General features: G+C 49.2%; 2 protein-coding genes across 12 annotated transcripts in view; one reads left to right on the top strand and one right to left on the bottom strand.

Moving 5' to 3' along the window:
- Positions 1–454: 454 nt before the first annotated feature.
- Positions 455–12120, bottom strand: TMEM53 (transmembrane protein 53). 2 transcript variants are annotated; one of them, XM_048861505.2, is made up of 3 exons: positions 12001–12120; positions 8949–9061; positions 455–5453 (listed from the first exon to the last, which is right to left on the bottom strand). In XM_048861505.2, exons 1-3 carry the CDS (start codon positions 12053–12055, stop codon positions 4797–4799), a joined length of 825 nt encoding a protein of 274 aa, XP_048717462.2. In that variant the 5' UTR covers positions 12056–12120; the 3' UTR covers positions 455–4796. The 2 variants fall into 2 exon arrangements, with proteins under 2 accessions (XP_048717462.2, XP_048717463.2); XM_048861506.2 differs by lacking the exons at positions 8949–9061; positions 12001–12120 and adding an exon at positions 7883–8913.
- A 104-nt stretch (positions 12121–12224) lies between these two features.
- The window catches only part of ARMH1 (armadillo like helical domain containing 1), a 29974-nt gene continuing 17041 nt past the window's right edge, over positions 12225–25157 (top strand). For 3 of the 10 annotated variants that reach the window (XM_075131891.1, XM_048861349.2, XM_048861353.2), the window contains exons 1-5: positions 12227–12362; positions 20559–20777; positions 21455–21523; positions 22402–22568; positions 23490–23686. In XM_075131891.1, the coding sequence (XP_074987992.1) occupies positions 12274–12362; positions 20559–20777; positions 21455–21523; positions 22402–22568; positions 23490–23686 (741 nt within the window). In that variant the 5' untranslated portion in view covers positions 12227–12273. Of the gene's footprint in view, positions 12363–13554; positions 13720–13786; positions 13937–16540; positions 16737–20558; positions 20778–21454; positions 21524–22401; positions 22569–23489; positions 23687–25157 lie in introns of those variants that run through there. The other 7 variants (XM_048861347.2, XM_048861348.2, XM_048861354.2 and 4 more) reach the window with 6 other exon arrangements.

Here is a 25157-nt window from a genome sequence, read left to right as displayed (position 1 = left end):
TATCTCCACCATAGCTCAACAGCTGGAAACGTGATGCTACAATCTGCTTCTCCATTAGGAAGAAGGAATGAGTTTTTAGTATTTGTGTTAGACTGGATTCACTGGACAGACTCTACATTAGGGGTCAGCAACCTTTCAGAAGCGGCGTGCCTAATCTTCATTTATTCACTCTAATTTAAGGTTTCGCGTGCCAGTCATACATTTTAACATTTTTAGAAGGTCTCTCTCTCTAAGTCTATATTATGTAACTAAACTATTGTCCTATGTAAAGTAAACAAGGTTTTAAAAATGTTTAAGAAGTGTCATTTAAAATTAAATTAAAATTAAGATCAGTTTAGCGCAGTGGTTCTTAACCTGGGGTGCGAGACGCCCTTTGTGGGGGTGCAAGACGCGAGATTTTTTTAGAAGGTAAATCATCAAAAACACAAATTAAGCACAGGCACATAAGTACAACTACTTTGCTTCATCAAAACCTATGTCTTTATTATACATTTTTTAACAATTACTGTAATATACAAAGTTTTCAAGTTTTCAAGCTAATTGTAGTGTAATTTTTGATAAGGGGGGAGAGAACATATTTTGAGAACTCCAGACTGTCAGCGGGATGAGCGGGGACAGGTGTAGTGTATTAAATTGCTCCCCATAGGAATGCGCTACTTATGGTGTACTAATTACAGGGCGGACAGTCCAGGTGCTCTGAGTGGCATGGTAAGGGGATGGGGAACAGGGATGGTTGGATAGGCGTGGGAGTGCCGGGGGGCTGCTCAGGGGCGTGGGTAGGGGTTGGGGCAGTCACGGGCAGCCAAGAGACAAGGAGCGGGGGGTTGGATGGGTGGAGGATTCTGAGGCAGGCAGTCAGGGGCAGGGGGTCCCGGGAGGGGGTGGTCAGGGGACAAGGAGTGGGGGGGGGGGGGTTTGGATGGGTCAGCGGGCGGGAAGTAGGAGGGGGCGGATAGGGGGCAGGCTGTTTGGGGAGGCACAGCCTTCCCTTCCCTGGTGTACTGTATTAAATTTCTCCCCATAGGAATGCGTTACTTACAGTGTACTACTTACGGCTGACAGTCCTGGTGTTTCGCAAGTAACACATTCCTACAGGAAGAAATTTAATACACTACATCGGCAGACAAAACCCCAGATGGCGAGCTGAGCGGCTCAGCCCACCGCCGGTCTGGGGTTCCGTCCGCCAGCTCCTGCCAGCTGGGGTCCTGGCCGCCGGCCCCGCTCAGCCTGCTGCCGGCCTGGGGTTCCATTCACCCAGGCTAGCAGCAGGCTGAGCAGGGGCAGCGGCCGGAACCCTGGCTGGCAGAAGCGGGCCAGTAAAATCAGCACACGTGCAGCAGGTTGCCGACCCCTGCTCTAGAGCATGGTGACAGGCAGAAATGGTGACTCTCTTAAAAGTCATTGTAAGTTTGATATTTTATTTTCCTCTCTCATCTTTAATTCCTCATCACAGTATTAGGCTTTTGGGGTCAGTTTAACAGAGGAGATTCAGGAAACATGCAAACAGTCATGTACATGTCAAAAGAAGACTTAGAAGGACTCCCCAGTTCTACTGTACGGCCTCTCTGAGCTGTTTGGGAAGCTGAAAATAGCTGCAGTTGGACTGTTGTTTCTGCTTGCAAACTGAGGCAGATTGTAAAATACATTATAAACGGTATTAATACATTTCTAAATCCCCATTTCAAGTGCATTTGAATAAGCATTTCCTCCCAACCCTGCTACTGGACCGTCAGTGAAATGACAGGGTACTACTCTGCTCTGATTCACATTTGTGGGGTTGCAGAGGAGGAAAGTAATGACATTACAAAGCGACTCTTGCTGGGGGAACAACTCATGAACATCCCATAGTCAGCATGATTGCTGTATGATTGCTGTATGCATACAGGGACGAACTGTGTCTTCAGGCAGCTGTACAGGTGTTCACAGGGCACTGGATCCTTCGCGGGACAAGCATCATTTCAGAGGCCCCAGATTAGATCATGCTGTGCTGGAAAGTGGCAGGCTTTTCCAGGGTTATAATTCAATCTACCCCCTACCCTCCCAAAAAGCCAAGATCCATAAACACACAGAAAGTCAGATCAGTTAGAATTCAACCAATTCAACCTTCGTAGATTGTAGTATAGTCCTTCCCCTACTTTAACCCCTCACTCCCCCTCCACAGAAGAAAACCCGAACAGGATGTTTTCTAGCTTGGCTCATCCCATCAAACATGTCTGTACAGGGAGTAAGCAACACACTCTGAAGTGTTCGCGTGTGTAGATTAGTCTACAAATCTTCTGGAATGTGAGCAATGATGCTAGTTGGTAATGAAGGCTCTCCCCTAGAGGATCAAAGAGAAAGCAGTTTCTGAAAGACCCAGGAAATTTGGGCACAGGAGGTGAGATAGAACTCGGGGTTACAGATACTCAAAGTGACCGCCCTGCACTCCTGGGCACACACCTTAACAGACTGGTAAATCTACACAGCAACACACAGCTACTCACCCAATGATTTCAACAATGAGAGGGAAGCGTCAGGGGAGAGGAACAAAGACCAGACACTGAGACATGTTAGATATTTCACAGATAAAGCTTTAAATTAACTCAGCTACAGGGATTTGAGCCATCCAGCAAGGGAGCAGCCCCTTGGCCATTCTGCCCCAGCCCCTATTAAATAGAACCAGGCTGACACATTGGGGTGCAGTTACCTACATTGGGCTTTCGGAGACACTGTGTTTGATTGCTGTAGCTGATCTCCAGCTAGGAGTAGGGCTGAGGTGCAGTGCCTTGAGGGCACAGACAGGGAGGGACCTGCATTGGTCTGCCCTATTAAAGACTCTGCCAAGAGTCTCATTCTGTCCTCGTCAATGTGACTATATGCACAGCTGAGAGCAGAGGGGTGTAAATAGAAGAGTGGGGGGAGTGGGAGAATGAGGTGACACTGCAGAGCTTCAGCTGACTCAACGGTGGGCTGGAGGAAGCAGCAGAGAAAAAAAAAACAAAACCTAGGCTAAGCGGAGAGCCCTGGCTGCTAGGGACATCACAGAATTGCTCCAGTGTAACAAGATGGAGCATGGATGGTGACGTAAGTTACACGCCCAGAACTACGAAGTGGAGGGCAGCAGGGAAAGGGGAAAGAGCGTATAAGAAGGGGGATGTAGTGCTCCCCAGTCACATTAATTCACTCCTTTCTCTGGCCTCCTATGGTGAAAACCCACCCCCATGAAAGCTCCTGGCAACCCTCCCATTGTCTTCAGCAGGGACAGGATTTTACCCCTATTATGTAAGTTATATTCATTTAGACTCTCTTGACTCTACTTAGCACCATCACCTCCGACCAGCCCAACAACCGATTTGGAGGCTTCAGACATCCAGCTGTGTACTAGATGCCTAGAAATCAGCAATTCTGTGTCTCCAAGCTCTGGGGAAGGGTGGTGGAATCACAGAATATCAGGGTTGGAAGAGACCTCAGGAGGTCATCTAGTCCAACCCCCTCATCAAAGCAGGACCAATCCCCAACTAAATCATCCCAGCCAAGGCTTTGTCAAGCCTGACCTTAAAAACTTCTAAGGAAGGAGATTCTACCACCTCTCTAGGTAACGCATTCCAGTGTTTCACCACCCTCCTAGTGAAAAAGTTTTTCCTAATATCCAACCTAAATCTCCCCCAATGCAACTTGAGACCATTACTGCTTGTTCTGTCATCTGCTACCGCTGAGAACAGTCTAGAGCCATCCTCTTTGGAACCCCCTTTCAGGTAGTTGAAAGCAGCTATCAAATCCCCCCTCATTCTTCTCTTCTGCAGACTAAACAATCCCAGTTCCCTCAGCCTCTCCTCATACGTCATGCGTTCCAGTCTCCTAATCATTTTTGTTGCCCTCCGCAGGACTCTTTCCAATTTATCCACATCCTTCTTGTAGTGTGGGGCCCAAAACTGGACACAGTACTCCAGATGAGGCCTCAACAATGTTGAATAGAGGGGAACGATCACGTCCCTCGATCTGCTGGCAATGCCCCTACATATACATCCCAAAATGCCATTGGCCTTCTTGGCAACAAGGGCACACTGTTGACTCATATCCAGCTTCTCGTCCACTGTAACCCTTAGGTCCTTTTCTGTAGGATTGCTGCCTAGCCATTCGGTCCCTAGTCTGTAGCGGTGCATGGGGTTCTTCCGTCCTAAGTGCAGGACTCTGCACTTGTCCTTGTTGAACCTCATCAGATTACTTTTGGCCCAGTCCTCTAATTTGTCTAGGGCCCTCTGTATCCTATCCCTACTCTCCAGCATATCTACCTCTCCTCCCAGTTTAGTGTCACCTGCAAACTTGCTGAGGGTGCAATCCACACCATCCTCCAGATCATTTATGAAGATATTGAACAAAACCAGCCCGAGGACCGACCCTTGAGGCACTCCACTTGATACTGGCTGCCAACTAGACATGGAGCCATTGATCACTACCCGTTGAGTCTGACAATCTAGCCAACTTTCTATCCACCTTATAGTCCATTCATCCAGCCCATACTACTTTAACTTGCTGGCAAGAATACTATGGGAGACTGTGTCAAAAGCTTTGCTAAAGTCAAGGAACAACACGTCCACCGCTTTCCCCTCTTCCACAGGGCTAGTTATCTTGTCATAGAAGGCAATTAGATTAGTCAGGCATGACTTGCCCTTGGTGAATCAGGATTTTATTATGAGCAGAGAGATGCTGAAGAAAGAGACAGAGAGCACAGTTTGTTTCTGGTGTGATCCCAGTGAAGAGGGAGCATCTGCTGGGGGTCTTTACACAGGCACTTGCTATCTCTGCCTTGGTGAACCCTACGCGCATCCAGCGCAGTCATACATGAAAGAGGTGCAGAGGCTCATGTAATAGGAGGGATATGCCAGCAAGTGACTCACATGAGCAGAGTCTGAGAAGTCCACAGCTCTCACTGCAACATTGTGCTGCCGCCGGGCCTCGATCATGTGCTCTATGTCACTGGCCAGGATGATTCTGTCACCCTTGGAGTAGAGGTAGAGCTCGGGCCACCTCGAAGGCCCCTTCAGCAGGGCGTCATAATGGATCTCATGGAAGAAGCGAGTCACTGGATACATCAGGATCCGCAGCACCACCACCAGGATGGCGAAGACAAGCAGGAGGCAATACTTGAGCAGCACGTTAGTTGATCCCAAGACAACTGCCAAGGCACGCAGAGTCCCCGTCAAGTTTCTTCTGCCCGGGGAGCTATCAAAAATGGTGCCCACCACCTTGAGGTTGCTGAATTGCCCGTGCATGTGGATAAGCTCTAGGATGTAGCGGTAAAGCATGACCCCGCCATTGCTGAACACATGAAACAGCAGGGGTTTCTTTTCAATTTTATAGTCAAAGAGCAGCTCCAGGAGCTTTCTAGCTTGGGTCTGGAGGGACCTGATGCCAAAGCTGTCTGCGAAAAACACCATCTTCCATGGAGCTGTGTAGCGGATAACTGTGCACCCCTGGGAGGAACAGAGAGAGACACCCATCAAGGGCTGTATGTTACATAGAAAGGCAAGCTCCTTCAGGATCCTAATCTGCCACTGTGTTCATAGCACTTGCCCTATAGGAAAGAGCAATGGTCCCCTCTTCCTGAATTAGGAATTGGCCAGGGCTGGCTCACCATTAGTGTATCTTTAGTATAACATCATCCACAACATTGGTGAAGGAGAAGGAATTTCCTCCCGTCCCTGGCTGGTGATCATTTGGGCCCAGTAGCATCAGGACCCGGTAATACTTATCCCAGCCAAGATCCTCTGTAGAAGCCATTTTTATGGGTGGCCTTTTTTGAAGCTTGCTAACCTATAACTATTTGATCAGATGGGGGAGGGATGGGGGTGTCACAGTAGATTCCACTTAAAAGCCACCTTGATATTGACAACTTCTGGTTAATAGCAACATTTGGCCAAGAACCAATCGCGTTCCATTGACTTTAATGTTAATGGGATTTGGATATTGGTAATACCATGCTGATTATTAACAACATGTTTTAGAAGACCGACCCCAACTGGAGGCAGGTTTGCAAGGTTGCAGCCAGGGAAGGAAGTGCTGGGACATACCTTCCCTCACTGCAGCCCTGCAAACCTGCCTCCAGCCAGCACTCACCCTGTCCTTGTGCTTCCTTCTAGGGCAGTGCCCTGAAAACCTACCTGTGTCCAGGGTCAGCACAGGAGGTAAGGGGCTGTGGGCAGAGAAGGAGTGGGGGATGCAGCCCAGACACCAGAGCTGCACAGTACCTCTCCCTGCACCCAGGGAAGGAAGCACTAGGACATGCTGAACCCCAACCCACAGGGAATTCAAGGAGAGAGACCCTCCGTGCCCCATTCCCTGTAGAAAGCCCCCACATCTGTGCTGCAGCCCCCTCTCTGCTGCTGCCCTGCCCACATGCAGGGAAGATCTATCCCAGTGTTTCATTCCCTGGCTGCAACCCTGCAAAGTTGCTTTCCACTTATTACCAACTGACGGATAACGGCAGCTTTTGCTGGTAACTGAGGAACTGTTAATAAGCAGAACCATGTACCAAAGAGCTTAGGGCGCTTGGCTACATAGTGAAGCCCCCACATTTAGATATATGCACTGTATTACTCTGACTATTCTCTTTACTAATGGTAGGTTTTAATGATGTCAGGCACCCAGGTGCTGAAGCAATGGGCCCCCACAGAAGTTTCTATATAAATGCTAGTTGTAGTAGCACTCCATCTTTTACATTAGCTCAGCAAAGGCATTTATTGGCATTTCTGCTTGAGAAATGCAGAGAAAAGGCATTAAAACAGCTATGTTCAGAGGAGATTGGGGAGAAGGGAGGAAGAAATCTTCACCTATTCTAATAGATTTAAAATCATCTGGGTTTTGCATTCATACTTCCTAGAGGAAGGAAGGTCCACCCACATCCCTATTAGAACCCTACACATCCCTTCACTTCCCCTGGATTTCCTACCCTCAAGGGTCTGCATCCTGCCCATCCTCCTTCTGGCCAAGGAGGACTTGCCAAGTGTCCCACGGCAGCATGTCAACAATCCTCAGTAGACCAGCAGGGGTGCCTGATGGCCCCATGGCAATAAAAAGTACCGCATTATCCATCTTTTCCCACTGGCTGAGCATGCTGCCTCCACTGGGCTTCCCACCCACACAAAGCATGAGGCTGGCAGGGGAGCTGGGGTCTCCCACTTGGCATCGCAGAACACAAAACCATGATAATTATCAGGTGTACCCTCCCCCTTCAGTTTCTGAGTCCATAACCACCCTATGGCTTCAGCTTCATTTGTAAAGATTCAAAAAGTTCATTTAAGAGATCTTGGAATTAGGGAAATAAAAACCAATAATAATAAAAAAGCCAAGGTAACATAATCACTCAAGTAATTGCAGCTAAGCACACCAGAAAACAAACCCTCCCAAACCCTCCCGCATCTCGTCAACCCTCCAACACCTTATGATTTGAAACTTTTACTCATTGTCTGAATAAATACAGCTGGGATAGTGGTTTCACTGAAACTATCTATCTGGAAAGCAGCATGCGGCAGGTGCAGTCTAGCTGGGGAGTTCAGCCCACAGAGGAAAATAAGTACATGACATAAAAACTACAACCCTCATATGGCACCACTTGCAAATCAAATGTTCTGGTTTTGGGTGTTTGATGTAATAAAAAAAATCCACAGAGAGTAAAAAATTAGTCAAAAACCCAATTTTCCATTAAAATGGCAATGGAAATTTTTCTCCCAGACACAGTTGTGTGGCTTAATCCTTGTAAAGTGCTAAATATTAATCATATAAGGGTCAGAAGGGCGTTCATTCTCCATGGCTCATTCCATCCTTAGAGTCTCTGTTAGGATTGCTAAAAAGGGAACTAGGTAGGACTAAATGAAACTGTGTATTTTAGAATGCAGACACCTACCTTTCTGGCAACGGGACTGAGACACCAAATGCATTTCATATAGGATACTGAGCAGTTGCGGAATGCTGTGGCCAGTTGCAACTGAGCAGTGAAATGCTGTTACCAATCCTGAGACATCCAGTCACAAGTCATTCTGTACTAGAACACACTTTAATATATGATCTCATGTCAGGTTAAACATTAACAGTTCAGAGGAGGGCATGTGAGGCAGTCATGCTGGGTAGTATTCCAAGTAGAACTTTGGCATCTATCTTTGTAAAAAATGTGGAACCAAAACAAAGTCCATTCTCACATATTGCGAAAGAGATGAGAAATAATGGGCCTAGATTCCATTAGGTCCAAAAGCCATGCATTTTCCATCATTCCATAGACCAGCAAAGCAACATATTTTAAAAGGGGACTGAAAATGAGACAGACACTGTCAGAAACTTCCATTTCTAGGTCACTATACCAAATCCTGTCCAGGTTGGTAATGACTGAACATTGTTACCATCTGATGGCTGTTCCATAAATTGTGTGAAATGAGTTAGGGGCATTAAATCAATCCCCAGTAGCCAGGCAACCTGATCACAAAAGCTATCAATAACCAGCACACTTGTTAGTCTCAGAAGAAAGGCCAGAGGCTGAATAAGCCATGGTTGAACTTGCCTTTGACCCTTAAAGTTGGCCCTGCCAGGTCTGTACAGATGTATGCAGCCTGTACTCACTGCCCATGTTATACATGTTCTGTGGATAAACGGAGGACAAAGATTTATACTGGTTTTCAAATCTTTAAGACTTCAGAAACTTTGAAAAAAGGCAAAAAATAATTCCTTTTAGGAAGCACTTCCTGCCTCTTTGTTGTACACATAACCAGGGTCTTAAAGACAGCGTGCAGAGAATGTCAACATGCTACTTGAACATCCAAGGAGCTTTCACACAAAAATAAGCCCAACACTTTCTTCTAGGGCTTCTCTGGAGTCATAAGAAGGGGTAAGGTCTTTTCACCAGACTGCAGGGGAGAAAATTCCTCAGGTAGCCTTGCTACAGCTTTATATTGGCATAGAAAGATGAATGATGCACTCACCTTCTGATGGTAGATGGTGCTGTATTTCGCCAGGTGTCTATCACGGCAGCCAGCCCACCCCAGCAGAATTACCACAGGCAGGTTATTTGTGTTTCCCCTCTCTGGACTAGTGTCTGAAATAAACCAGAAGATTTTTAAAAATGAAACTGCCCTTCAGTCCACTAGCGTCAGAGCGAAATTGCAACCAAACTAGTTAATAAGGATAGTGGGTTTAACCCACCCCCGAGCCTGTAGTGCAACTATTGTGCTGGTAACTGGATTCCTTCCGTAGCCTATCAGCTATTATTGCCATATTATTTGTGGTACAATACAATCAAGACTGGGGCCCTATTGTACTGGGCACAGTACAAAAAATAAATGACAAATCTTGCCCCGAACAACTTCTAGTGTAAAGAAAGACAAAAGGCTACAGGCCAAGGTGGGACACAAATAAGGGGGTAAAGATGCTAAAAACTAGAAGCTCACATTATAAATGTTTCTAAAATTCAGGGTTCAAAAAAATCCATTTACCAGTGGCAAATGGCAGGTTTTTCCATCACCGTATGTGGAGGGAAACAGGCTCACTGATTTTTGGACAAGTTTACATTTGCATTAAAAAAGAACTTTCCAGCTCAGTTGGTTACTTAAGGCTTGTCTACACATGGAGTTAGCTCTGATCCTTTGAAAGTGTGTTAAACTAAACAGGAACAGGAACAAGGAACAAAGTAAGAGTGTTTACATGAGGAGTTAATCAGGAATAACTCTATGTGTAGACAAGCCCCAAAGATATTAGTTTTGTCTTGTTTTTAAGCTACCCCAATAGAGCTCTCGGTCCTTTAAAGAGACATAAAAAGAGATGGTAGTTGCCGCAAAGATTTTCCAACCTAATATCAGATGCAGTGGAATGAGAGTGACAGACACCAGCTGGAGAAGGACCTGGGCTATGGCAATAAGCTTACAGGGTGACAGTCTGGCCCTGCCCAGTGTTGTTTCCATACACAGACCATTCTGCCACAAATAACTGTTTCTGATTAACACTCCCAGGCACAAAGAAAAGGAGTACTTGTGGCACCTTAGAGACTAACCAATTTATTTGAGCATGAGATTTCGTGAGCTACAGCTTACTTCATCGGATGCATACCGTGGAAACTGCAGCAGACTTTATATACAGAGAATATGAAACAATACCTCCTCCCACCCCACTGTCCTGCTGGTAATAGCTTATCTAAAGTGATAAGGCACAACGGAGGAAGTGATTTAAAGGAGGCGGGAGCCCTGTGTAAACCCAGCTCTCCCTGAAGCCACCAGGGAGCACAGCCCAGTATCCAAACAGGATTATTTTGCTAACAGGAATGTAAGATAGAAGGGTTAAGGGCAAATCCTGCAACAGCAACACCCCTGACGCTAAGCCCCCTAGGCTACTAGGGACAACACTGCACAGCCCCTGGGGACATCAAACACTCGCACCCCTCCTCCCGGGGCATCAGACACCTGCCTCCCCTCACCTCTTCCTCCTGGGACATCAGACCCCCCCCTCACCTCACCCTGTCCCCCCTGGCATCAGACCCCCTCCACTTTGCCCTGTCCCCCCCACCTCTTCCCCCCGGGGCATCAGACACCCCCCCCCCGACCTCGCCCTGTCCCCCCCACCTCTTCCCCCCGGGGCATCAGACACCCCCCCCCCGACCTCGCCCTGTCCCACCCCACCTCTTCCCCCCAGGGCATCAGACACCCACGCCCCTCACCTCACCCTGTCCCCCCCCACCTCTTCCCCCGGGGCATCAGACACCCACCCCCCCGACCTCGCCCTGTCCACCCCCACCTCTTCCCCCCAGGGCATCAGACACCCACGCCCCTCACCTCACCCTGTCCCCCCCCCACCTCTTCCCCCGGGGCATCAGACACCCACCCCCCCGACCTCGCCCTGTCCACCCCCACCTCTTCCCCCCAGGGCATCAGACACCCACGCCCCTCACCTCACCCTGTCCCCCCCCACCTCTTCCCCCCGGGGCATCAGACACCTGCCTCCCCTCACCTCTTCCTCCTGGGACATCAGACCCCCCCCTCACCTCACCCTCTCCCCCCTGGCATCAGACCCCCTCCACTTTGCCCTGTCCCCCCCACCTCTTCCCCCCGGGGCATCAGACACCCACCTCCCCCTGCCCCCCCACCTCTTCCCCCCAGGGCATCAGACACCCACCCCCCCTCACCTCACCCTGTCCCCCCCCCACCTCTTCCCCCCGGGGCATCAGACACCCCCCCCCGACCTCACCCTGCCCCCCCCACCTCTTCCCCCCGGGGCATCAGACACCCACCCCCCCGACCTCGCCCTGTCCACCCCCACCTCTTCCCCCCAGGGCATCAGACACCCACGCCCCTCACCTCACCCTGTCCCCCCCCACCTCTTCCCCCGGGGCATCAGACACCCACCCCCCCGACCTCGCCCTGTCCACCCCCACCTCTTCCCCCCAGGGCATCAGACACCCACGCCCCTCACCTCACCCTGTCCCCCCCCCACCTCTTCCCCCGGGGCATCAGACACCCACCCCCCCGACCTCGCCCTGTCCACCCCCACCTCTTCCCCCCAGGGCATCAGACACCCACGCCCCTCACCTCACCCTGTCCCCCCCCACCTCTTCCCCCCGGGGCATCAGACACCTGCCTCCCCTCACCTCTTCCTCCTGGGACATCAGACCCCCCCCTCACCTCACCCTCTCCCCCCTGGCATCAGACCCCCTCCACTTTGCCCTGTCCCCCCCACCTCTTCCCCCCGGGGCATCAGACACCCACCTCCCCCTGCCCCCCCACCTCTTCCCCCCAGGGCATCAGACACCCACCCCCCCTCACCTCACCCTGTCCCCCCCCCACCTCTTCCCCCCGGGGCATCAGACACCCCCCCCCGACCTCACCCTGCCCCCCCCACCTCTTCCCCCCGGGGCATCAGACACCCACCCCCCCCCCGACCTCACCCTGTCCCCCCCCGACCTCACTCCTCCCCGCAGGGCCTCGGACACGCGCCGCCCCCCGGACCCGCCGCGCCCGCGAGGACCCCACCCCCCGGCCAGCCCCGTACCCGGCCAGCCCCCCGGCGGCAGCTCGAGGGTATAGTCCAGCTCCCTGGCCCCCATGCTCGGACGCGCTGAGGAGATCGCAGCCCCACCCTCGGACCGAAGCGCCCGCCTCCCCACAGCGGAAGTGACGGCCCTCTCCTGCGACGCCAGCCAATCGGAGCGCTCAAGGTCCACGCCCTGTGACCTCACATCCTAGCAACGCGCCTCTCACGGGCAAAGAGAACCCGCGCCCCTAGCAACCGCTCTCTCTCCAGCGCCCCGCCCACCGGATCGGAATGAGGCTCTCCATTGGTCGAAGGCTGGGTGAGGACGGCCTGTGGTTTGTTCGTCAGGATGTTAATCAATCTGAAGAGCTGGCGGGGAGGTGAGACGGAGTGGCGTCCAATCGACACCCCCTCTATAGGGCGCACCAGCGCTGGGCGGCCAGGGGGCAGGCTGGGGGGGCGGGCTGGGGGGTGGTAGGCGGGGGGTGCAGGCAGGGAGGGAAGGGCTGGGGGGTGGTAGGCGGGGGGGTGCAGGCAGGGAGGGAAGGGCTGGGGGGTGCAGGGTGGGGGTGGTAGGCGGGGGGGTGCAGGCAGGGAGGGAAGGGCTGGGGGGTGGTAGGCGGGGGGGTGCAGGGTGGGGGTGGTAGGTGGGGGGTGCCGGCAGGGAGGGAAGGGCTGGGGGGTGGTAGGCGGGGGGGTGCAGGCAGGGAGGGAAGGGCTGGGGGGTGGTAGGCGGGGGGGGTGCAGGGTGGGGGTGGTAGGTGGGGGGTGCCGGCAGCCAGGGAAGGGCTGGCGGGTGGTAGGCGGGGGGTGCAGGCAGGCGGGGAGGGAAGGGCGGGGGTGGAAGGTGGGGGAGTAGTGGGCGGGGGGTACAGGCAGGGAGGGAAAGGCTGGGGGGTGGTAGGCGGGGGGTACAGGCAGGGAGGGAAAGGCTGGGGGGTGGTAGGCGGGGGGAAGGGCGGGGGTGGAAGGTGGGGGGGTAGTGGGCAGGGGGTACGGGCAGGGAGGGAAGGGCTGGGGGTGGTAGGTGGGGGGGTACGGGCAGGGAGGGAAGGGCTGGGGGGTGGTAGGTGGGGGGGTGCGGGCAGGGAGGGAAGGGCTGGGGGTGGTAGGTGGGGGGTGCTGGCAGAGAGGGAAGGGCTGGTGGGTGGAGGGTACAGGGAGGGAAGAGCTGTGGGTGGTGGGTTGGGGGGGTGCAGGCAGGGAGGGAAGAGCTGTGGGTGGGAGGTGGGGGGGGAGGGCTGGGGGTTGGTAGGTGGGGGGTACAGGCAGAGAGGGAAGGGCTGGGGGGTGGGAGGCAGGGAGGTGCAGGCAGGGAGGGAAGGGCTGGGGGTGGTAGGCGGGGGGGTGCAGGCAGGGAGGGAAGGGCTGGTGGGTGGCAGGGTGCAGGCAGGGAGGGAAGGGCTGCTGAGTGGTGGGGGGGGAAGGGCTGGGGGTTGATAGGTGGGGGGTACAGGCAGGGAGGGAAGGGCTGGGGGGTGGTAGGCGGGGTGGGTCGGTGCAGGCAGATGCAGGGCTGAGGGTTGGTAGGTAGGGGTGGGAGTGGCAGGATGGAATGGAGTAGGGCAAGGATGGGGTGGATGCAGGCAGTGGGGGAGGGCAGCGCGGGTTGCTCGATATATAAGAATGGCCATACTGGGTCAGACCCAATGATCCATCTAGCCCAGTATCCTGTCTCCTTACGGTGGCCAATGCCAAATGCTTCAGAGGGAATGAACAGAACAGAGCAGTTATCAGGTGATCCATCCCCTGTCATCCACTGCCAGCTTCTGGCAATCAGAGGCTTTGGGACACCCCAGGCATGGGGTTGCATCCCTGACTATCTTGGCTCATTACCATTGATGGACCTGTCCTCCATGAATTTATCTAATTCTTGTTTCAATCCAGTTACAGTTTTGGTCATCACAACATCCCCTGCAATGAGTTCCACAAGTTGACTGCGTTGTGTGAAGAAGTAATTCCTTTTGTGTGTTTTAGACCTGCTGCCTATTAATTTCATTGAGTGACCCCTGATTCTTGTGTTATGTTAAAGGGTACATAACACGTCCTTATTCACTTTCCCAACACAAATCATGATTTTGTAGACCTCTATTGTAACTTCCCTTCGTTGTCTCTTTGCCAGGCTGAACAGTCCCTGTCTTTTTAATGTGTCCTGTATGGAGAATGTTCCATGCCCTTAATCATTTTGTTGCTCTTCTCTGCACCTTTTCCCTTTCTAATATATCTTTTTTTGAGATGGGGCAACTAGCACTGCACACAGTTTTCAAGGTGTGGGGGGGTACTGTGGATGTATATAGTGTCATTATGATATTTACTGTCTTATGATCTATCCCTCTCGTAATGGTTTCTAGCATTCTGTTCGCTTTTTTGACTGCTGATGCACATTGAGCAGATGTTTTCAGAGAACTATCCACAATGATCTCTTTCTTGAGTGATAACAGCTAATTTAGACCCCATCATTTTATAAGTATAGTTGGGATTATGTTTTCCAATGTGCATTACTTTGCTTTTATCAACATTGAATTTCATCTGCCTTTTTGTTGTCCAGTCACCCAGTTTTGTGAAATCCCTCTATAACTCCTCGCAGTCTGCTTTGGATTTAACTTTCCTGAGTAATTTTATATTGTCTGCAAATTTTGCCAACTCACTGTTTACCCCTTTTTCCAGATCATTTATGAATATGTTGAACAGTACTGGTCCCATTACAGACTCCTGGGGGGCACCGCTATTTACATCTCTCCATTCTGAAAACTGACCATTTATTCTTACCCATTGTTTCCTGTCTTTTAACCAGTTACAGACCCATGAGAGAACCTTCCCTTTTATCAAATAGCTGCTTAGTTTGCTTGCAAGCCTTTGGTGAGGGAGCTTGTCAAAGGCTTTCTGAAAGTCCAAGTACACTATACCCAGTGGATCACCCTTGTCCACGTGTTTGTTGACCCTCTCAAATAACTCTAATAGATTGTTAAGTCATGATTTCCCTTCACAAAAGCAGTGTTGACTCTTCCGCAACAAATTGTGTTCATCTAAGTTTCTGATAATTCTATTCTTTACTATAGTTTCAATCAGGTTTGCCTGGTACTGAAGTTAGGCTTACTGGCCTGTAATTGCCAGGATCGCCTCTGAAGCCTTTTAAAACACAGCATTACATTACCTACCTTTCAGTTGTCTAGACGCTGATTTAAATGATACGTTACAAAACACAGTTAGTAGTTTTGCAATTTCATATTTGAGTTCCTTCAGAACTCTTGGGTGAATACCATCTGGTCCTGGTGACTTATCACTGTTAAATTTATCAATTTGTTCCAGAACCTCCTCTATTGACACCTCAATCTAGGACGGTTCCTCAGATTTGTCACCTAAAAAGAATGGGTCAGGTTTGGGAATCTCCCTGACATCCTCTGCAGTGAAAGCTGATGCAAATAATTCATTTAGCTTCTCTCCAATTACCTTGTCTTCCTTGAAAGCTCCTTCAGCACCTTGATTGTCCAATGATCCCCAGATTGGCAGGCTTCCTGCTTCTGATGTACTTAAAAATTATTTGCTATTAGTTTGTGAGCCTTTTGGTAGTTGCTCTTCAAATTCTTTTTTGGCCTGCCTAATTATACTTTGACACTTGACTTGCCAGAGTTAACGCTCCTTTCTATTTTCCTCAGTAGTATCTGACTTCTGATTTTTAAAGGATGCCTTTTTGCCTCTGCCTCTTTTACTCTGTTGTTTAGCCATGCTGGTATATTTTTGATACTCTCACTACTTTTTTTAATGTAGGTTATACATTTAATTTGAGCCTCTATTATGGTGGGGTGGGTTTTTTTAAAGTTTCAATGCAGCTTGCAAGCATTTCACTCTTGTGACTGTTGCTTTTCATTTCCATTTAACTAGCTTCCTCATTTTTATGTAGTACACTTTTCTGAAGTTGAATGCTACTGTGGTGGGCTTCTTTGGTAATTTCCCCCCACAAGGATGTTAAATTTAATTACATTATGGTCGCTATTCATCTCTTGGCCCAGATCCTGTGCTCCACTTAAGACTAACTCAAGAATTTCCTCTCCCCTTGTGGGTCCCAGAACTAGTTGCTCCAGAAGCAGTCATTAATGGTCTCTAGAAACTTCAACTGTGCATTCCACCCTGAGGTGACATGTACCCAGTCAATATGGGGATAGTTGAAATCCCCCATTATTAGTGAATTTTTCTATTTTTATACCCTATCTAATCTCCCTGAGCATTTCACAATCACCATCACCATCCTGGTCAGTAATACATCCCTACTGCTATACTCTTATTATTCAAACATGGAATTTCTCTTCATAGATAGGGGTGGGTAGGGGAAGGATGGAGTGGGGGAGGTGAGGATGGGTTGGGTAGGTGGGTGCAGGCAGATGCGGGGAGGACTGAGTCAATAGGAGTGGGTGGTAGGTGGGCAGGGTGGGGTTGGGTGAGGACTGGGTGGATGGATGGAGCTGGGGCTCGCTGGGTGGCAGCAAGGGAGGGTGGGATGAGGGCTGGGTTCATGGCAGATAGGGTAACAGAAGTCTGGCAACTCTGTCCATGTTTGGGACATCCTCCCCACTGGGAAAGGAAGTGCTGCCAAACCATTCCAATAAGCCGGAGACCTGCTGGCTTAGTTTGCTATTGGCCTGGCTATGTAGGAGTAAGGCAGAGAGATTCTTTTAGGACTGGAGGAGACACAGTGCTTCATGGAATAACGAGCATGGTGCGAGAGCCAGCCAATCACCCCCAGAAGACAACCACGGGTAAAGGAAATGACCAGGATCTCACACAGCCCCTTCCTCAAAGAGCTATTGGGAGCCATGGGGGAACTGAAGAGGGTGTAGGGGCATCCCAGCTGGGGTGGGGCGAGCATTGGAGGAAATGGAGTTTCGCAGAGCTAGCAAGGGGACTAGTATTAGATGGATTTGGGCATAGGCGCCAACTTTTCCAGGTGCCGATGGGTGCTCGCCCCCGGCCCTCCCCCACCCCAACTCCACCCCTGCCCTGCCCCCATTCCAACCCCTTCCCCAAATTCCTGCCCCACCCCGCCTCTTCCCAGAGCATGCTGCGTTCCCCCTCCTCCCCCATTCCTCCCAGCACTTGATGCCACGAAACAGCTGTTTCGCAGTGCCAAGCACTGGGAGCTAGGGGGAGAAGCAGGGACGCGGTGCGCTCAGGGGAGGAGGCGGAGCAGAGGTGAGCTGGGGTGGGGGCGCAGGGCGGGGATCTCTGCACCCACCAATTTTTCCCCATGGGTGCTCCAGCCCCGGAGCACCCACGAAGTCAGCGGCTACGGATTTGGGCGCCAACTGGGTTAGAGGGAGAGTAGGTACCAGGTTTGGGGGTAAAAGGGTGCTGGGGGTGTCAGTGGGACCAAGGAGAGAGAATAGTAGGGGGCTTCTTCAGCAGGGGGTCTGGAGAAGGAGCAACAGTCATAGAGCTTGAGGGAGGCAGGAAGGAAGGAAGGGGCCTGCTGGATCAGTGAGGATTGTGGGTTTGGTGGGGGGGCAGCAGAGTCTTCCCAAAAGTGGAGGGGCAAAGGCCCGCCCCCCCAGTCCCGTCCCTGCCCCATCTCTTCCCCCCAAAGCCCCACCCACAGCTAAGCCAGAGCAGGGCCAGGGAGCCTGGGACCCTCTACCTACCCAGGGTCAGGGGGTCCCAAGAGCAGACCCTGGCCTGTATCCCCGCCTCCTTGGCCCGCTGCCCAGGGCAGGTGGTGGGTCTGCGGCTCCCCATAGCTACCTGCGTGGCTCTTGCTCCGACCCAGCTCCAGCCTGAGGGCAGGGCCTTGGAGCTGCGCCATGGTAAGAGCTGCCCAGACAGCTGTGGGGAGCCGCGGACCCTCCACCTGCCCTGGGCGGAGGGCCTGGGGAGTGGGGCCATGGGCCAGGGGCAACTCTTGGGCAGGCACCGCTACCCCGGGCAGCTGGAGGATCCATGGCTCTCCACAGCTGCCTGGGCTACTGGGGCCAGGCTCTAGCTGCCAGCCTGGCCGGGGGGCAGAACCTCGGAGGGAAGAGATACGAGCAGGGGTGGGGATCATGGCGAAAAGTGGATGGGCCAAGCAGGCTCTAACTTGTGCCAGGGGCTGGGCAAGGCTTGGAATCTGGTGGGTGCAAAGATATCTTAAAACCACTTTTTCCTTCCCATCTCCCAACTCATCCAGGGCTGCACCTCCTAAACTCAAGGTGCCACTCACAGCTACCTAGTGAATAGCCAACAGTTCCTAAATCACCTGGGTTTTCCTTAGAGTCCTCCCAACAAAGTACTGACTTGGTGTCCAATCCTCTAAGCTTATCTGATCTAGCGAGATGAGTGAGGCAGCTCATTGAGTAGCTGGACCGGACAATTTGGAGTGAGGAGACTTGGTTCTGTTCTCACTCTGCCACTGAGTTACTGTGTGAGCTTGGGGCAAGTCTTTCCCCCTCTCTGTGAATTTGTTTCTGTATCTGTAAAATGAGGATAATAAGAATACTTACCCCTATTTATAGGGCACTTGGAGATCTTTGGATGAAGAGCACCATATAGGTGCATAATATTATAACAGTCAGTCTGGTACCATTATGTCCTCAGTTAGTTGTATTGTGTGATCATTTTCAGACCAACTCTTCTCCCCAGCTGGATAATAGGAAAGCACCCTTTATTCCTCAAATCCTCCTGTCCAGAGGCTGGTGATGGTGTTTCTGAACAGTGAGGATTATTGCTGCTTCCTAATAAAAGCAGGATAAGAGCACACCATCAGCATCTCAAACATAAATATGGAAATGTTAATTTAGAATCAATTTTGGGATGCTTCAGACTGTTAAGTTCTTTTAACTAGATTTCTGTAGAGGACATAGGAGCTCTTTATGGGCCTGTAAATTTGATGCAAACCGTCTCTGTGAAATACTCATTCCCTCAACACACTAGTTGTTCTCTCAGTGTCAGTCTTGAGCCTTGCACATAATGTTTCACAAATATTCTGTAAATCACTGGAAAAAGCTCATGAGACTGTGAAATATGACTTTCGACAAAGGGCTCCTAACAGGCCAGTCTCCCATCAGCACTAACATTTGTTATGGCTAATAACACTTCCAATCACAACTATTTTGGGAAAACTGATTTATTTTAAACCTTGTCCTCCCTCAAAGGAGATCCTGAATACACTCTGCCAAGGACACAGACTCCTACAAACCACAGACTGTTAATTCCCTAATGAAATCCCAACTCCTCTTAACCCAGCAGAATTGTTTCTTTATTCAACTTTCTAGGGTGATTGTTTTTTTTGTTTTTAATTTTTTTAATACACTTAACTACAGAGCATTTCACCTTTAGGTCATTGGTTTCAATCCGGTGCCTTTTGTGCAGTCAAGTTCCTAGTAGACAAGTGCTAGGCACTTTACTGATAGGAAATAGGCATGGACCCAAACAGACCTAATAGATTTAAACTAAACTGAGAGAAGCCCTGAGATAAGTGTCCAGACAGGGTTTGCATTGGTTTAACTAATTTGCTTTTAAATTACACTTTAAATTAAACCATTGCAGCTTTCTCACGTAGACAAGGCCTCAATCTCAGCAGAGGGGCCAAGAACGGAAAGAGGCAAGGACTGAACTCTCTGTCATCCACACAGATGAAGCGTGTTGACAGGACTGTGGAGAGAAGCTTGCAGTATTTCTGCCTGTCTTGTACCTCCTTTGGCTCCGATTCTACAAACACCCATGCACTTGCTTAACTTTAAGCCCCACATTGGGACTACTCACAAGTTTAAAGTTAAGCATGTGTGTTTGCAAGATTGGGACCGATGTGATTAAACCATCTTTATCTTCCAGAGCTGTCACTCTGCACTTTTTACCAGAACGAATTACACCAGAAAATTTGTAAATTTTGGGGGGAAGGGGGAGACAGAGAATGCCCAAATATGCCAAAGAAATTCGGCAAAATGGGTATCACTGTATTGAAGGTCACAAAGTCAGTTGGGATTTTCTGTAGCTGCCCTATTCCTTGGATTATTATTTCATTTCTCCCCCCGAATTTATTTAAAAATGTGCCGTTGAAAGCTCTCAGCACTTGAAGAGAAATTAAATAATACGACATGACCTAGGACAAAAAGGTTCAAAATGCAAAAGCTTCCCAAATCCACCCTTTCATCGTCAAGATCCTGTGCATCTCTGCTCTTATTTCATCCTACTTACCCTCTGGCAGGGCCTGTCATGTGATCAAATATTCAAGATAGCAAGAATCTGAGATTAAGAAAATTTGTAACATTAAAGTGCTTTATTCATATCTGGGAGGGAGACTGCCCTTGGGGAGATGATCTTGTGGCTCAATCAGGAGATCTGGATTCTAATCCCAGCTCTGCCCCAGATTTACTATGTGGCCTTGGGTAAATCAGTTAATTTATGCCTCAGTTTCTCCAGATGTAAAATGAAGATAATGGGAATAAAGGAAGATTAAGATTACATTAATCAATGTTTGTCAAGTGCTTTATGATCTTTAGCTGGAAAGCATTAGACAAGGAGAAAATATAATTAGGGCTGGTGTTACTCATTTGTACAGCCTACATTTATCTTTAAGGGTTTCTATAACCTCTCTCTCTCCCCTGTAGGACAGTATTGATCATGACTTCCACAAAGGAGCAGGCAGCCATCAGCAGACTGATGGGGTTCTTGCAGGAATGGGACAATGCTAGCAAAGCTGCTCGTAGCCACATTCTGGGCAATTTCATTAAGGCAAATCAAGGAAAGACAGGACCAGAGTTGGAGCTGGAATTCTCACAGGGAGCCAGCTTGTTTCTGACCCGCCTAACAGCATGGCTGAGGCTCACGTATCTACTTCTTTGGGATGCCAGAAGAGGTGGTGGGGCAATCGAGGGGAAGATTCTCTTCCAAATGTTCTTTTCCCCCAATATGATTTAAGGTAGCCCCTCTCTGTGGAAATACCTGAGTCCAGTCGTTCAGGGAGAAGAGCTTGACCCATAAAAGCTGGAATCTGAGGGAAGTTCCACACCAAGGGTATTATTGGGTTTTAAATTACACAAGATTCCCCTTGTTTTCTCCTTCCCCTCTCACAGGTCCTATATCAGGACATCCCATCCTTCTAGTTGAGGACAAAATGTAAGCTCCCTGCCAAGCCCATCAATGCTACAGGCAGGGAGTCACTTCACACCCACTCTGGGGATGAGCATGCTGCCTCCTTAGTGGTTTGCAACCCAGCTAGCCTGGAAAATTAAGGCCTGTGCCATTTCTAGGCTGACCAGATAGCAAGTGTCAAAAATCGGGACAGGAGGTGGGGGGTAATAGGTGCCTATGTGTGAAAAAGACCCAGAAATCAGGACTGTCCCTATAAAATCGGGACATCTGGTCACCCTAGCCCTTTCCCAAATACAGGTTCCCCAGGTGCAATGCCACACATTGCCACCAAGCTACCAGCCAGACCAGATGCAGTGACCAGGTTTAATGTGAAAAATTGTCTCAGTATTTGTTCCTTAACATTGTCAAACAGCTACATGTATGGAATATACCTAGATCAGCAGCTAAAGTCCATTGGCATCTTTTTGTCAGCTGCAAGCAGGTGAGTATTTCTATGTCACTTCAACAAGAATTATTTGGGTGGCTTTAACATCCCAGAGTTGTGCCAGCCCAGGGTGAGGATTGTGAGGTGAGGGGCCAGTCTTAATATTTTACTACAAGGATGGTCTGGGAAAGGGCAACAGTCCATGATCTGTGCTTTTGAACACCCTGCTGTCAGCATGTACCCATAACTGGCCAAGCCTCTCCTATCTCCTCTGCAGGTCTCTAGATCCCCACAGTCAGTGAGCCTCCTTCAAGCCTGGAGACTCCCACACACACTCTTAGTGGGCTGTGCAGTTGGACCTGTTTTGAATTGTGTCCCCTGGGCAGCAGAGCCCAGTTTTGGGAGGTCAGATACCATGGTGATCAGCGCTCTGTAGAAATGGATAAATCAGTCATGGGCAGGTGGGAGGTGCTGCATATGTTACTTCACACAAGGCTGGGCAAAGCCAGGACTCTTTGTGCTTCCCAAGAATACTGTAAATATTTTATGATGTTGCCTATGCTATGCAATTGCTCAGTGAGTCCCCCGTTTCCCAGGAGTGGTCTGATTGCTAACACACTAGTTAGGGATCCAGTGAGCACCCTGTGTATGGAGACCCAAAGTTCTCTGTGCATGTAGGTCAGTATCCAAATGTAGACAATCAGAGGTAAATATCTCACCTGGTAGCCTATTGGGAGCACATCATACTGACATGTGGGGCCTTCACATTTGGGTTCCAAGTCAAGCTTCTGGTAGCTGTTGTCTCCGTCCGGGAGCTTAGACACAAACTGGAGGCAAGGAGGTAGGAAGAAGGTTCCCAGTAATATGGAGATCCGAGGAAGGAAGATTTTGTTCCAAGTGCTATATTTTTTGCTTTGTTCCCCTCATCTCTGTAGCCACAAGTATCTTATTGAATTTCTGGAGGTTGGAGGTGTGCTGACTCTCCTGGAAATACTAGGGCTGAACCAACTGAAGGAAGAGGACAAAAGGGAGTCAATAAAGCTACTCCAACTCGTAGCAAACGCTGGCAGGAAGTATAAGGAGCTCATTTGTGAAAGTTATGGTAAGTGCCATGCCATCCGCATTCTTTATCAAAGGAATGGGGTTACATCCATTTAGGCGAGGCTGTACTCTCTGACCTCCAAACGTCAAGGGCTCCTTACAGAACTGAACCTGTTCCTTTCACTCTATGAGAGTCCTAGTGATGGAAGATTATTTTATTTTTTCTCTTGTTGAAAGGAGTTCAGAGTCTCAGCCGTTGCTGAGTGGTTACATTTCATCCCCCTTCTCATTTTTAATGAGCATACTTTTTGTACAGTATTTTTCCTTTGATGTATTACAGCAGTCATGCTGGTGGCAACTACTGTGGCTAAGGTTGCAAAAGAGTTTTCATTATAACCTGCTGTGTTCACCCACTGCTACCTCTCCAAACTTTCCCTCTTGGGCCTAAATTTTTTTTTAATTGATATCTATTGAGAAATCAGGAATTTTTCTGAAAAGGAAAAGCTAGATCTCTTCAGATGTTTTTGAAGACTGGAAAAAAATAAATGCTTTTCCCATTGTAAAAGGGAACCCACCACTAAAATCAGTGACAGATGCTCAAGGTTTGGACAACTTCCTCAGCAGTGAGAGGAGTGGGATGGAATCAGTAAAGTGATACTCTCTATGCACCATTTACCTCAGGGGGCCAGATTCTTTATTGGTGTAAATGTATGTCATTCAAGTGACTTCAGCAGCATTTTGCCCTTCTATACCAGCTGAGAATTTGGCCTATTATATTTTAAAATCCGTGTAATAGCTACTGATAAACTCACAAGAATGAAGATTACTCCCCATCTCTACCTCTCCAGCAGCACTGATTAAAATGGGACAGTGTTTTTGATTGTCTGGATTTCAATAAAATTTCCAAGTTTCTGTCTAACCTCAGATGTGTAACCACTTGGGCTTTCCAACTATGCAACTCAGTAAATCTTCTTATACACAGGTGTGCGATCAATAGCTGAGTTTTTGGCCAATTCCAAGTCCGAAGAGACTCAAGAACAAGTGCAAATTCTGTTGGACTCTTTAGGCCATGGCAATCCAAAGTATCAGAACCAAGTATACAAAGGCCTGATTGCTTTGCTGCCATGCACATCCCCCAAAGCCCAACAGCTGTCTCTGCAGACACTCAGGACTGTGCAGGTGAGCAGAACGGGATGTAATCAAACTTTAGCCTATGCTTTAGTTTTATCAGAACACTCTGTTTCATAATGAATCTATCATAAGCTGGAGGCTAAAGGTGAGTGGAAATCCTGCTACAGTTCTTGCCTTATTAAGGAGCCCAGAGAAGAGCTTATTGCATCCACAAGCACACCCAGTATATACTCAGCTGATGTGTCCTAACATGTCTAAGGCTGCATACCCTGTGTGGATAAGCCAATTTGAAAGTTCCTTGTTGAGGTAGTACTGGATAAGAGAATTCTGAAGCTAGGCTCCTTTTGTGCCCAGTTGCATGTCATCAGCATAGTGTGTGCTCTTCAAGTTCCCCAGCAGTTCCTGAGTCTGAGAACACACTGAAAAGGAATGAGGTGCACAGAGCTGTTTTCTGTCTGATTTGGATAACGAAATCATGAACAATTCTCCCCTTAGACTTTTCCCTCTCAGTAACACAGATGCTAAACTCCAAGGCTGTGTGTGAGCAAGTGCTGAGTGTATAAAGGCTGCTACTGTTGTTTACATAGTCCCTGCTCCATCAGGATCTAATATGCTGCTTTTAAATAAATTGAGTATGAAAGATATTTTATAATTCCCCTTCTCCTCCAGTCTGTTACTTATTGTGAAAGCCTAGTATGAAAGTATGACCTCAGCTGTAGGAGAGGACATGCCTCTAAAGACGTGTCCTGCCCTTACTCCGGGGAACTCCAAAGGGAATGGCATACAGGATTAACTATAGGTTTCAGAGTAGCAGCTGTGTTAGTCTGTATTTGCAAAAAGAAAGGGAGGACTTGTGGCACCTTAGAGACTAACCAATTTATTTGAGCATAAGCTTTTGTGAGCTACATTGTGCATCTGACGAAGTAAGCTGTAGCTCATGAAAGCTTATGCTCAAATAAATTTGTTAGTCTAAGGTGCCACTAGTATGCCTTTTTGTTTTAGAATGAACTATATAGTCTTTAGTGCTACTGTTTTCAATCCTGCACTTTGGTGTGCCTTTTTTTTTTTAAATTGAGGGAATGGGGTTCTGGTCTTCTGACCCTTCTTAAATTCTCTCTGGCCTGGAAATATGCCCTTACATAAAACGTTTTAGCTATATGTTAATTACCCAGACTAAGAGCTAAGCTGTGAGGTAGGTAGCAGCTCTGATGCAGTCTGCTGCTCTTGAATTTAATTCTGACAATCTCCCATTTGAAATTTCAGTCCCTTGTCATCAAGGAAGGGGGGGTTGCCACCCCCCCTCCCCAAATCTGCAGGACCACGGATCCTTGACTTTTGAACATAAAATGTCTCTCTCGATCTCTCCTGTTACATACCATATATATATGAGAGAGACAGAGACACACACCCTGTTAAAATCTCAAAGCTATTCTAATGCCTCAGTTAGCTGGAGATCAATGAACCTCATGCTCAGGTTTGAGGAGTCCTGAGAGGAGGAAAGGATTTTATGGGGATTTTT

Source organism: Caretta caretta, chromosome 8 (genome assembly GCF_965140235.1).
Source record: "Caretta caretta isolate rCarCar2 chromosome 8, rCarCar1.hap1, whole genome shotgun sequence".
NCBI classification, from domain to species: Eukaryota; Metazoa; Chordata; order Testudines; family Cheloniidae; genus Caretta; species Caretta caretta.
Note: the sequence above shows the minus strand (reverse complement) of the source record. Positions and strands in the feature narration are given on the sequence as shown.